Genomic DNA, 14,637 nt, shown 5'->3' with positions numbered 1-14,637 from the left:
GGAGGCCACCTAATGGCACAGTGGGGGAAGCAACATGCCTAGGAAGCAAGAGGCTGTCAGTTCAAATCCCTGCTGGTATGTTTCCCACACTACAGGAAACACCTATATCAAGCAGCAGCGATATAGGAAGGTGCTGAAAGGCATCATCTCATACTGCGCAAGAGGAGAGAATAGTAAAGCCTTTGTGTATTCTACCATGAAAACCACATGGTTCTGTGGTTGCCAGGAGTTGACACCAACCCGACGGCACAATCTTTCCTTTCCTACTGTCTGTAGGGGGTCAGGACCCAAGAGATGGTTTAGATCAGCTTGTTCTGGATGGGGTTACACTCCCACTGAAAGAACACATTAGTAGTCTGGGAGTGTTCCTGGATCCCAAACTCAGGTTGAGGCAGTGGCCAGAAGTGCTTTTTATCAGCTTCGGCTGATATGCCAGATATGTTCATTCTGGAGAAAAATGACCTTAACACAGTGGTACATATGCTGGTAACCTCTAGGCTTGAGTACTGTAATGTGCTCTACATGGGGTTGCCTTTGTACGTAGTTCAGAAACTACAATTGGTACAGAACGTGGCAGCCAGAATGGTCTCTGGGTTTACCCAAAGGGACCATATAACACTGATTTTGAAAGAATTGCACTGGCTGCCAATTTGTTTCCAAATGAAATACAAAGTGCTGGTTATTGCCTATAAAGCCTTCAATGGCTTGGGTCCAGAGTTCTTAAGAGAGCACCTTCTCTGTCATGAACCCTGTCACCTATTAAGATCATCTGGAGAGGTCTGCCGACTCGTTTGGTGGCAATTTAGAACTGGGCCTTCTCTATGGCTGCCCCAGGGCTTTGGAATGTACTCCCTGCTGAAATGAGCATCTCCTTCTCTGTTTGCTTTTAGGAGGACCCTGAAGATGTACCTGTTTTCCCAGGCTTTTAATTGAAATCTAAGTTTTAATGGGTTTTTATTCATTGAGATTTGTATCTGTTTTATGAATGATTATGTTTTAACTTGTACACTGCTTGGAGATTTCTATATCAGGCGGTATAGCAATACAACAAACAAAGGACAGAGCCAGACTCACTTCTTCAATTCCATCCCATCATGGAAGCCTATCTAAGATGGCCACAAAAGTGGGGAAGGCTGATGGTTAGAGTGATTGTACTGAATGCCACATGAATAACAGTAGTTACAAGTAAGTGCAACTCTGTTTTATCCTCTGTGGTCTCTGTGCAGTCCCATAACAGGAAGACTGTTGAGTTATATAACATGGAGAGCCTTTTCTCACAAGCAGTGAGAAAGGGCTATCGGGTTTGCAGGGAGGAAGCCCTAAAGATCATAATATAATTGGAGTGATCCACAACATGGAGGTCACATCCAGCACCCAGCAACAGGGACCAAGATGCTTCATACCATCAGCCATTGTTCCTGAAGCATCCTTCTCAAAGCTTCCAGAGCAGTTTGGCAAGTCCATGACCCCTAGCAAAACATCCACCAAGTTATAAAATATCCAACCCCCAGTAACTTCCCAGGTGCAGAATTAGTCCTGCTGCACATGATACAGGCATATTTATGCAGCTGACCATTAGAGGATAACAGGAGCCTGACAGTAAACCATAACCTCCGCATTTTGCACTACATACTCTTTGCCCACGAGCTCGACCAGACCTCATTGCAACCATAATTCCAAGAGGATATCTGCTTTTTGATTTGTATACCATCACCACCACAACCTAAGACAACCTTTCCCCAGTAAAAAGCATCTCTAGACTGGCATATGTAAGCATCCTGCAAGCTACAGTACATGCTGGTTGCGAATTAATAACCAGACCCATCTCCGCCCAACAAATACAAATAGCTAGAAACCACAAGATAATGCAAGAATAGCATCATGCCCCAGTTACGACCATCAGTAAAACAATTTTTAAGCATCTATGAAAGAAAACTTAAAATTCAGAGGCATCTGCAAGGTTGATCGTTATAATCTTAACAAGATAGCCCACTTGCGCTTCAAACATTTACGCATCTGCCATCTTAAATTGGTTCCCAATTTTGCCTTAAACATTCACATGTCCACCATCTTGAACTGGGTAGATGACATCATCACAAACTATGCTGTTGAGGTGTCCCTCTGTGTCACTCACTACAACTGTTCCAAATTTTGTTCAGATCAGTTAGATGGCCCACAAATTAGCTCACATGCACCTCAAACACTTACGCTTCCACCATCTTGAATCAGGGTGAATGATATCATCATGAACTATGCCAATGAGGCATCCCTATGTGTCCCTACAGCTGTAGCAAATATGGTTCAAATCAGTTAGGTGGTTCACAAGTTAGCTCACATGTGCCTCAAACGTTTACATGTCTGCCATCTTAAATTGGGGTGGATTACATCATCACAAACTATGCCTAGGTGTCCCTACAACAGTACCCAATTTGGTTCATTATGGAACAGGCATTGCAAAGTTGATGGGAACACACTCTAGGGATGTACACGGAACTGCGGTGGGGTGGTTCAAAGGAGGCAGGGGTGCCGCTTTAAGAGTGGGGGAGGGTGCACTTACCCCTCCCACTGATTTCCCCCCGCCAGTGTCCTTTGTTTAGAAAGCTAATTGGGGTGGCAGCGTACCTTCCTGCTGCCCGTTGCCCCCGTTGGCTGGAAGTCCCCAACACGCCTGCGCATGCCGGCATGCAGGCATGTCGGGGACTTCTGGCCATATCCAGCCAATGGGGCGGCAGAGATATATGCTGCTGCCCCGATTAGCTTGCTAAACAAAGGGCGCAGGCAGGAGGAAAGTGGTGGGAGGGGTAAGGGCATCCTCCCCGGCTCTTAAAGTTGCACCCGCACTGTCTTTGAACCGGCAGTTCTTCAAACTGGTTCGGAGGCTCATAAAGGGCCGAACCACAGAGACAATGCCGGGTGATCTCATAAGCTTACTTTGCTTAAGGAAAGTAGGCTAAAAAGGGAATTACAAAAATGCACACATTTTAATTATCAAAATCAAGTTGAATGAAATAAAATGCCACAGACTTGCGATTTCCAGTTACACATGTTGGTACACAAAGAAGCTACATTAAAGCAAACAATATTTGTGAATGTATTCTTCCTGTGGAATTATTCCAACTAGATATGAATGGGTGCCATTCCGTTCAGCATGACTCAACCACCCTGTCTTTATCCATCCACATATGCACAATAGCAGCCAATTTGCATTTGCACATCATCAACATGGTCTTCCTCTTTTTATAAGCTCTTCATGCACATATTGCTATAAGTCACTACCACTGTAACCAGCACCACTGGAGAAGGATTTATACCAGTGTATCAGTCCCTGGCATCCTGAAAATCTAGTAGCATATGTGTGTCTTGCTCATGAGTACCCAAGAGGATACCTTGATGGCTTAATAATAAGAGCATTAAGAACTCTTCCCACATTACAGTTTGTGTCACAGAACTGACTTGCAAGAGCACTCCTGTAAGCAAAACTGTTAACACTGAAAGCAGCTTTCGGTTATATTTTCCCAGAAAGCAAAGTTGCAAAACTTGACAATACTTTGGCAAGCATATTAGATATAATCCAATCCTATCTAGTTTTGCTTTGGCTTCAGATCAGATCCTTCCAACCCACACTAGATTAGTAGATTGAAACAGCATGGCATCTCATTTTTGGAAACTAATTCAGTTTGATGAGCCCAAGCACTGGATGGCTGAGCCAATTGGCAATAATGGACCATGTGGGCGAGATGAAGCCATGTGGGACAAAAAGGAAAAGTACAGCTATGCAGTACAAGTTGCCACCCTTTCTTGAAAATAAAAGCATCCAAAAAGCAGATAACTAAATTTAAAAGTCAGCTGTCAGAATTCCTCCTCCAGACAAGATATTTCCTTATCTCATACAAAGAATTCGTGAAGATGTATAACAGAATTCAAGAGAGAAGATATCAATTTTATGAATGTTGTACAATACAATACTGAAAATGGTACATGGCACAGATTAATGATGCAGCTATATGTTGCCGTATAACCCGCATCACTATATTCTCCCACTTCGAAATCACTATCAGGGACTTTATAGAATAAAATGGCTGCCCTAGGGCTTTGCTCTAAGCTTCCTGCTTAAATAAGAGCATCTCCTTCTCTGTTTGTTTTCAGGAAGAACTTCAAGACCCTCCTGTTCTCAGACATTTAATTAGAATTTTAATAATTTTAAAAACTTGTTTTAATAATTTTATTCTATTGTTTTTATTGTCATGTATTTTAATTTGTGGCTTTTAAATGTTTTAAATTTTGTACATTGCCTAGAAATATACATATCAGGCGGTATAAAAATATGATAAATCAATCAATCAATAAAACAATTCTAAAATATATGTGCCAACAAAGCATTAAGTCTCAAGAGAACAATAAAAAACAAGGTATCTATAGTGTTAAGCTTGGGATGGGCTGTAGCCAACAGTGCCCTGAATACATAACATCTCATACAATCAGGCACCCAGTTGAGCTCCTCCCAAATAAACACTTCTCCATTCACACTAGGAAGCCGCATCACACATTCTATCACCTCTAGTTTTCTCCAGGAGCCACTTTCCATCCCCAGTTCATATTATCTTTCCACAAACGCAGAGATCAACCACTCCTGCTCTCATAACATTCCCCCAGCAAAAGAAATGAAAATCAGAGTTGGAAACTTTTGAAGAAACTGATAGAACTAACTTTTGAAGAAACTCCAGAAGTACAGCCTTCACTGACTTTATCGGAATCTGTGCAGAAGCCGAGCTTAATAGACTAGGGCCACCACTGTGCCACCACTATACAGTACATCGTCAAATAGCAAACAAGACACTGCTAAAACTTGTTTCTCTGTTGCAAGCATAGCAAAGAAAACAATGACATTTCAGGTCCTACTGAACTGGCCATATTCACTGAGGCTATGCTCATGACACCTGGAAAGTGGGCTAAGGAAGCCCAGCCACTTTCTGGTGGTCGTGGGAAGCACTGCGCACTTAATTCTCCCTCCCCTAAAACGTTTTCATGATCTTGAGTTGCTGCACTGCAGTGAGTTAGGAGTAGACAACCAACTGGGAGGCTACAGCAAGCCTCCCGGCCTCAGGAGTCTCCCCAGAATGTCCCATGCACTCACATGGGGCATCTTGGGACTTCCGGGGGCCAGGGGGCCGACAATCCCCGCCCTCCTACCAGCTCCGGTAATCGTGTGGGCTCCGTGCTGGCCTGCGGGGTGAGCGGGTCATGCCCATTCTCCCCACAGAAGCCCCGCAGGCTCTCCACACTGTTCATGTGGAGAGCCTCACTATCTACATTTGTATTTTGTGCTATTGATCTTGCTTATTCTAAAGGCCATTGCATTAGGAAAAAGCTTCCAATTAAGCCTTCTTCCAAATGACTTAAGCATGGAGCTACTGTATCCTAGCTGGTGGCACATATTGGAGAGGAGAGCTGGTCTTGTGGTAGGAAGCATGACTTGTCCTCTTAGCTAAGTATGGTCCACCCTGGTTGCATATGAAGGGGAGACTTTATGTGTGAGCACCATAAGACATTCCTTTTAAGGGATGGAGCCACTCTGGGAAGAGCAGAAGGTTCCAAGTTCCCTCCCTGGCAGCATCTCCAAGATAGGGCTGAGAGAGATTCCTGCCTGCAACCTTGGAGAAGCTGCTGCCAGTCTGTGTAGACAATAGTGAGCTAGATGGACCTATGGTCTGACTCAGTATATGGCAACTTCCTGTGTTCCTGTGTAATCAGTTGACAACTTGCCTGAAACAGATATATCCCAAGGAAAGATATTCTTGCATAGCAACGTGAGCAAGCAATCACTGTCAGTCCTTGTGTTATGCGTAAGAATTTGGTAGTTTGCAGAGGAATTCGATACCTAGCCATGGAAGAACCTGATGTGAACTGGCAGCATGCCATGGTTTCCAATCAGGAAAGTTTGTACCTTGCTATCCAATCTTAATTATTTTCTTTTGCCAAGGAGTAAAGTGTTTGCTGAAAGTTGCTTTTGTATAAGCCTAATTTCAACATTTCCCCCTCAAAGTATCAGATGGTATTTTTTAAAATTAATGGCACTGACCTTTCACCTTCACAGTACTAGCATTCTGAGTTTCAGTTATAAAATGTTATCCACATGTTCCGAAGTTTGTGAAGAACTAAGCTTTGGCAAAAGAGGAAAAGCCAAAGACTAACAAAATCATACAGGGTAAGAGCAAAGAATTTTTTGAAGTTCAGCAGAGCAAAACAAATTTTCCAAATTAATCTCCGCAGCTGATGTATACTTTATCCTGAAAGTTTTTATCCTAGATTTTATCTTTATCAGGAACTCACCATTCCAAAAAAGCAAAAGCTTCTTTGGTCCTTCTGCTGCAAATATAATCAGACTCATCACAAGAAGTTTTGCAGAAAATCCTTAAGACTCATTGGGAGATTCCAGCTCATAACCTGCAAACTGCCAACCCCAGCATCCCTTCTTCTAGGTAACTACTGAGGAAAACATCGCCCCCAAGTTGTATTTTGATAATAGTCCACGTGCTCCACATATTAATGCATCTGAAATATAAAAGAAGGCACTTATTTATGACTACTCACAGTCACTATGACACCAGGAAAGTATGAGTGCTCTTCCAATTAATTGGATATACACTTGCAGAGTGCTGATGATGCAAATCCAATGAAGACATGATTGAAAGCTAACCAAGCGTTATTAGTCACTTATTTTTTGGTTGAAAAAGACACCCCGTTGATTAACAATCACAATTGCAAATATGTTCTAAATATCAAACAAGTAATGCTTGCCTCCACCTTTCAAAAATAAAAATAAATGGAAAGCCAGCTTGCCGCAGTTAAAGAAGCTTTCACTAAATGCCAAAGATAGTTAACCTGCTTCCAAAACACGAAAGACAAAGCAATTACAAAGAAAACTTTTCAATGCTGCTGCAAGTAAACACCTTGTTAGGTCAAATGACTGATAGTGTCCTAAATTGTTTCAGCTGTTAATAGGCTGGAAATCCACATGACTTAAGGGAAGATTCTGTCAACAGGAGAGCAATGTGGACACACACACCCCTATGTTCGCACATATTGAGCCCTTTTGCACGACAGGGTGAGAGGAGGAAGCCTCGAAAAGCTTGCTTACTTACTTACTTATTTAACACATTTGTATACCTCCCAAAACGCAAGTCTCTGGGCAGTTTACAACAAAACAATAAGAACAACAAATTAGACAGTTAAAAAATTTAAAATTCAAAACATTAAAACTATTACAAATCAAAACAATTAAATGGCTGCTGCCGGTTGTTCTGAGGGCTGAGGTGTCGGTATGCATCACCCCACGTTGCACCGCCCCCGTGAGTGTATGGTGCATTATGGGGATGCCACCTCCCTGAGTCTGCTAGCTGCAGCTGCAGCTGAGAAATGATCGGTAAAATGAGGTTAAGGGAGCACTTAAGGGGAGGCTTCATAAGCGGGTTTGCCTTCATGGTGCCGCTGGGATCGGCCTGATCCCGGAGGCTCATACGCACCTGACAAACCGGGCCTGGTTTTACACACGTGTGTGAATAGGCATACTGTATTTTACAAGCTCATTCATAAACAACCTATTGAAGCTCTACACACGATCCATGCAGAAAGCCTAACCGGGGTCTGCAGGGAGAGAGAGCTTAGTCTACTTTTGAGTGGTTGTGTGAATAGCCTCACTCTCTACTATCTCTGAAGGCTTCAGCACCCATTTTATAAATGCCTTGAAATATTCAACATGCATTCAGGCACTACAATTTACAGAGTTTTTTAGGTTCTAAAAGCACAACGTTGTGCAGAAATGCAGCCTCAGACAGTTACTTAAAACTAATCCAAGTCCTCCCCATTACTAGTTATAGTATGGAAATGCTTTAATTTCATTCTAAGCATTTGTCCATTTATGTTTGAAGAAGCTACATACCTTTTGTCTATTCCCACAGTTCCACACCACCACCCCAATTCATGCCTCTTCTTGGCTCTATACGCTTTTCCAGACTACATTTAAGTTGTAAGCTTCTTTAGGAACAGGGGCCTATCTTTTGTTTATGCTGTCCTAGAAAGTATCTCGTACTCACGTGATATAAAATAAGCAGCCATAGCAGCCTATATAATTTCCCATACAGTTCAAGTTGAAGAGCCAGGAATGAGTGGATAGGTCTGGGTGTAGTTTGCACTCTGGCCACATAAGAACAGCCCTGCTGGATCAGGCCCAAGACCCATCCAGTCCAGCATCTTGTTTCACACAGTGGCCCAGCAAATTACCAGCAGTGGCCCCACAACTCTGTCATCCACTCCTACTGTAATGTATTTTCACACTTTACCCATTTATGGCTGCCCCCACTCCAGTCTTCCCTTCTCCAGCCTGAGGGCACATCAGCTATCCATATGAAATCATCTTATACAGAGTTGGACCATTAGTCACCTACAATGACTGGCAGTAGCTCTCCAGGATATTTCTTGCTCCACCTGGAGGTACCAAGGATTGAACCTGGAACCTTCAGTATATAAAGCATGTGCTGTACCCCTGAGCGATGGCCCATCCATAAGCAAAGGGGGTGGATACCTTCTTACTGCCCACTAGCATAAAATGCACTCTCAACAGATAGGGCCTGGGAAACTTGTGAAAGGAATTTCCAATTGTGATGCAGTTCAGTTCCTAAGCATGGGATAAGCTTGGTCATTTTCCTCCTTTGTTCCTGGATCAGTATGCGCCCAAGCAAATATGGAGACCAGTCTCCACCTCCTAGTTCAGATCTGCATTTGGAAAATGGATTCCATTTCCTAAAACTACTCAGATTTATACAAGTCTTGTCTTAGCTTTTTAGGCAGTCTGAGAAATGTTTTCGTCTTCCAGTTAGGAGATCTGCATTATCTTAGAAAGAAATGCAAGTTTAGATTTTTAAAAATACAATGCTGTGCTGGGGCCTTTCAAAGACAATTCACTCCTATGAAAAGCCCACCATTTGGGCAATCTTTCAAAGGTCACTTGAATGGGCCGGGGACTGTCTGCTCTACTGAAGTGGTGCCTGCTGTCTTAAGAGGGGGCCAGCTGAAGCGCTATATGCAGAACAATCCTCCTGTTCTCTTACAGACTTCACATGTCACTGCAGAACATCTCCTTTAAGATGGTGGCAAAGGACCTTCACTTTAAAGGATCCAGTTTGCAAGGCAATCCAACCCATTGTGTTGACATGTGCTTTGCCAAGACGGGGAAAGAGATGCCAAAGATTATTCTGTTTTCTGCTCTTTCAGAGAAAATTTCACAACACCCCCCATGGCACCTATCACAGCAACAAACAAAAAGACAACACAGGCCTCATTTTGGCTCTTTAAGCCTATTCACATTAATCGATTTGTTGTACTACATGGTACTGATCACAAGATTTGCTTTGTGGAACTGGGGTGTTCAGATTGGCCTGCCATCTGACCAAACTTCCATTTGATCTATTTGATCTGAAGAGTTCCTTTGATCTATTAGAGGAATCCTAGTTAAAGGTGCAAAGCAAGGTCATGATAAAAAAAAAAACAATTATTTTCCCTAGGTTTCTGTGACAGCATGTGTTAATAGTGTGCTTAATTACACCTCGTTGGATGAAGAAGTTTGAACAAGCAGAGAAAGAGAGAGGGGGGGGTGCGGGCGCGCTTGACCAAGCTGGCATTATCTATTATATTAATTCTCGTAGACATGCCTCTGTGGGGATGTGTCCCGGAAACCCAGCGGATTGGCTGGGCAGCGGAGGCGCCGGATTGGCTGGGCAGCGGCTGGCCACGTAGGGAAGTGGCCACTTGTGGAGGAAAGGAAAGGAAGGAAAGTGGGCAAGTGGAGAGGAGAACTGAACGGACTGGGGCAGAAGGGAGGGGGAAGCTGTGGGGAAAGAAAGCAGCGGAGCCTGGCTGGGCAGAGACAAACGGCTGGCCGCTTCGGAAGACGCTCGCTAGAGGGAGGGCCATGCAGGAAGGAGCTGACTGAAGCTTGGTTGCCCGACACCAGGGACTGGAGGAAAGAGGAGGCGGCAATGGCCAGTGGGGAAAACACAAGCAGGCTAAAAAGTGGCGGGGGGGGAGCACAAATGAGAGAGAGAGAAAGAGGGGGAAACGGAGAAGGGAGCAAACTGGGGCAGAAGGCTTGGGGGGAGGGGACTGTGGAGGCAAGCGGCAGGCCGCAGAGCCGGTACTTGGCCCAGTGGCGGGCCTGCCCTGGCCCGCCCGCAGAGGCCAGGCAGTGGCAGGCCCGGCCCGCCCGTGGAGGCAAGGCACCCGTGGGAGGCTGGGGCAGGAGGGAACTGGGCAGCGAAACTTCCCTGTTCACCGCCTGGGAGGAGGAGCAGCGGCAGCGGGGCCCTTTTCGGCCGCCCGCCACAGCCTGTGTCAGCAGAGGGAAAGAACTCAGTGCGGGGGGGGGGGGGCAAGAGAGAGGGGGGAGGGCAGGAGAGAGGGGGGCAGGAGGGGGAGGGGGGCAGGAGAAGGGGGGCAGGAGAGAGGGTGGAAAAGCCAGCCCCAAAAAGTGCACAGATGCTCTGTGCGGGTCGGCTAGTAGTATATTAAACAGCTTAACAATTTTCTGATTCTCTCAAGCACTCTGTATTGCCTCCCTTTCTTTTGCTGTCCTTTGCAGCTCTACCCATGGTCAGATATGCAGGCTGCTTTTCCATAAGTAGCTTACACATCTGACCACAGGAAGGGGGAAGGAAAAAGGCAAAGAGCGATGCCAAAGCAATACATGCAGAGATATGAAGGCATGGTTAGCTTGCATTTCCTTCATTCACCTCCAACCCATCCCCCAGATTCCACACATGCCTGACAGGGACAAATCTGACTGCTAAGGGAACTGACCCACTCTCCTTTTTCTAGTATAGATTGTGATAAGAAAAGAATTAATAGGGATGTGCGAATAGATTCAGGTACAAATTGATTTTACTTGAATCTAGCTGATTTGGGTGATTTGGAGACAGAACAAATCGCCCCGTGGTCCATTGCCTAGATTTGGGTCCAAACAGAATCACGCCAGATTCGATTCAAATCAATCCGAGATTCAGATTCCTCCTATTAGTTTCTCTAGATTCCCAGCTTTCATTTAAAAAAAAAAAAAAAGCTAAGCTCTAGCCCTTGTAGAATTGTGTTATGGAGCAAAATGTGTGGTCACTATTTTTCAAGTGTTTGGATTCTTTGGTGTATAATAACTTTCCTTCAATGAATCCCTATGAGGATTCATTACACACCTTCATTTTGACTGTCTTTGGACAGTGCCAGGTGTCAATTGCCATGTGCCAACTACACCCCCCTCCTACCCGCAAGGCAGTGGGGTACTACTCAGTTTATGTTCTAGGAATTTTTTCAAATGTTTAGATTCTTTGGTTTCTAGTAACCTTTTGCCATAATGAATCCCTATGAGGATTCATTACACACCAAAGTAAACACCTCAAAAATTCCTAAAATATAAACTGAGTACCCAGTGGCTGACGGGTTAGAAGGTAGTTGGCACATGGGATGCCACTAATTCCCCACCCCCACCTGCAAAGCAGTGGGGTCAAAATGAACAGAAGAAATGAAGGTGTGCAATGAATCCTCATAGGGATTAAATATGAGGAAAAGTTAGAAAAACCAAAGAATCCAACTACTTGAAAAATAGTGACTGCACATTTTGCTCCATAACTCCACTTCTACAAGGGCTAGAGCTTAGCTCTTAAAAAAAGAAAGAAAGAAAGCTGAGGATCCAGGTTAGGGTTAGGAGAGGGCAACTTCAAATCCCCATTATTTCCTATGGCGGAAATATACAAAATCAGCAAACACAAAAATAAAATCATTTAAAATCAACCAAGTGCTCCACTGCCTTGAAATTTGGGTGGCAGGTGGCACCCATGGGAACCTACCCACCACCCAAATATGGTGTCCCTAGGACCTTTATAAGTGGTCCGAGTTGATCTGAATCGAATCCAATCCAATCCAAATTGAATCTGGGGTGATTTGGGGGGCAGATTTGGATACAAAACAAATCAGAGGTGTTTCAATTTGGGCACAAATCGAATTGAAAAAATCAATTTGTGTACATCCCTAAGAATTACCACAAAAAGCAGCACACAATTATTCAAGCAAAAATAGAGAGAAAAACAGATTTCTCAACTCTATTTACCCATCGTTACTGAAGGTTGGTTAAACTAAACATAGACCAAATCAAATGTATTAAATGTTTTAACTAATGGGCTGCAATAATAGAACACAGAGTCAGAGCCATAATATAATTACAAAAGAAACCACCTGCATAAGGTTTCTTAGAAGAGGAAAACCTAGAACATACAATCTACATCCCGTTTTATATGCAACCATAAAAAGTCACAGATTAGGTTTTCAACCCTGTTAACCTTGCTCAATCATACACCATACTTTCAAGAATGAGAATTCCTGAAAGATTTCATACCTCATTTAATTGGTATGCATTTTTTTTTACCCGAAATTGGCCAAAGCACTGAAGCCTGAATGAAAAGCAAGTTTCCTCATTCAGGTTCTGTGCTGCCTCTTACATAAGCAAGTCCTCTATGAACTTCAAGTGCCTATCATCCCAAAAGGCCAGCCAGTATTGTAAGAATAATAAGATATACAATAATGGTGATTCATTAATAGGCACATTATACCAGAACAGCTATCAAGTTCAGAGAAACTATGGGAACACTTAGGGCTGTCCTTAGGGGAGGGCGAGCTGTGTGACCACCCAGAGCCCCACTCGTCAGAGGGGTGCTTTGCTCTTGTTGTCATCATTAGAATTAGCTTGAAGGGGGGCTCCACACTGATATGCCACAGGCCATGCCAGGGCGCTCTAAGGACAGTCCTGGGAACACTTTACTCACCATTTGACTGATGCATTCCCATAGGACATTTTGCAAAAACCTACACCTCAATAGTAAAGCACATGCTTTATGTGCATAGGATTCCAGGTAACATATCTAGCAACTTTCGTTAAATAGCAATGCAAGTTCTCCGATGAATTCAGATTGCTTCAGAATAAGATGAGTTATTTCCCCCAGGAATATTGTTTGGTTTATACAGGCTGCCACAGCCCACAACTGGGGGTGCAACAGGATCCATTGTCTTCCTCACCCTCACAGGCCTCTAACCTCCCCACCACCTTCTCTCTTATACATGCTCAAAGTCACTCTCATGCACTCACTTGGCTGCTTTCTCCCCTCCCTGCCCTATCTAGGACTTTGCACACTGGAGAAGCAGACCTAGGAAACAGATCCCCCAGAGGCTACTACAGATGTAAGAGGAATCCCCTCCTTCCTTTTTTCCTCCCTTCTGTCTGCTGCCAATGGAGCAGCAGCCACAACCAGGTAAGTGGAGTGGTAAGAGACCCTGAAATCTGGATTCCCAAGCCAGGAAAATGCCAGTCTTGGGAACTTCTCTGGTTGAAACCATATTTAGCAGGGCTTAGATGGCTTCTGCAAGCTATTCGCACACCCGAATCTGTATGTGGAAAGTTCATATATGGATGAGGTAATCCCCATCCTGGATTTCACATCCCACCCTAATTTTCAGAGCAGTCATACAATAACACAGTGCTGATGTGTTATTCAATCACGCTCAACAGGTGTATTCCTCCTTTGTTAAATGGCAAGTGGCTTGTTCCTTTTACAGTGTAAATCACTTTGAAAACTTTTTGTTGAAAAGTAGTAAGTAGCAACAGATACAGTAAAATCTTGCATAACTGCAACTAGATAATAAAGGAAATCTACAGTGCAGCGGGGAAATGACATGACTAGCAAGCCAGAGGTTGCCAGTTCAAATCTCCACTGGTATGTTTCCCAGACTATAGGAAACACCTGTATTGGGCAGCAGTGATATAGGAAGATGCTGAAAGGCATCATCTCATACTGCGCTGGAGGTGGCAATGGTAAACCCCACCTGTATTCTACCAAAGACAACCACAAGGCTCTGTGGTCACCAGGAGTCGACAGCGACTTGACGGCACACTTTACACTGAGTGTAAGTTGATTTCTCAGACATGACCAGCTATACAGCTCACCTACAATAGCTTATTCTATGGGTAACTTCATACGTAAGGGCAGCAAGTCCAGTTCCTCCAACCACTGGTTCCCAGTAAGTGTGCATTCCTGGCATGAGCTACAAGTCCCATTCCCAGTGTGTTGCATGAACCTGCCAGTGTTGGGTTGCCAAGCCACGCTTCCCTTCACCACCCGACACTCAGCTTCAGATCTTAGTTACAGATGTAAGGTGGCAGAGGGAAGTGCAGCTGGGCAACTCAAAACTAGCAAGTCTATGAAATTTACTGGAACTGGAACTTGTGACTCACACCATAGTATGATGATAAGCCCAGACTTATTTATAGCTAGGGTATACCTGTTTATAAGTAGTAAGTATGCAATGTGCATATAGCCCCGCAGTTATGCTGCTGGACATTCAGCCATGTGTCGTCATTTAGACTCAAGCCTTACCACCCGGGGTGGAGCCACCATTGAGCAAACGGGTTCAAAGAACCCAGGCCGCCGCCAATCAGGGGTCCGCACCTGGCGCCCCAGCCACGCCTCCTGCATCTGATGTCTTTAAAAGGCAGGGAGAGCAGTTACTGGCCACGCTGCAAACACAGCGCTGGCTGGTATTTGCTCT

At 44.3% G+C, this 14,637-nt stretch overlaps 1 protein-coding gene across 5 annotated transcripts in view; it reads right to left on the bottom strand.

The window, feature by feature from the left end:
• Positions 1–14,637, bottom strand: part of ETV1 (ETS variant transcription factor 1) — a 110,319-nt gene that overhangs the window by 61,986 nt on the left and 33,696 nt on the right. The window contains exon 1 of one of the 5 annotated variants that reach the window (XM_053264751.1): positions 6,331–6,465. The exons of the other annotated variants lie outside the window; for them this stretch is intronic. Coding sequence (XP_053120726.1) covers positions 6,331–6,388 — 58 coding nt within the window. The 5' untranslated portion in view covers positions 6,389–6,465. Of the gene's footprint in view, positions 1–6,330; positions 6,466–14,637 lie in introns of those variants that run through there. 5 annotated transcript variants of the gene reach the window in all.

Source organism: Hemicordylus capensis, chromosome 6 (assembly GCF_027244095.1).
Source record: "Hemicordylus capensis ecotype Gifberg chromosome 6, rHemCap1.1.pri, whole genome shotgun sequence".
Lineage (NCBI taxonomy): Eukaryota > Metazoa > Chordata > Lepidosauria > Squamata > Cordylidae > Hemicordylus > Hemicordylus capensis.
This window is presented reverse-complemented; position numbering and strand designations above follow the sequence as displayed.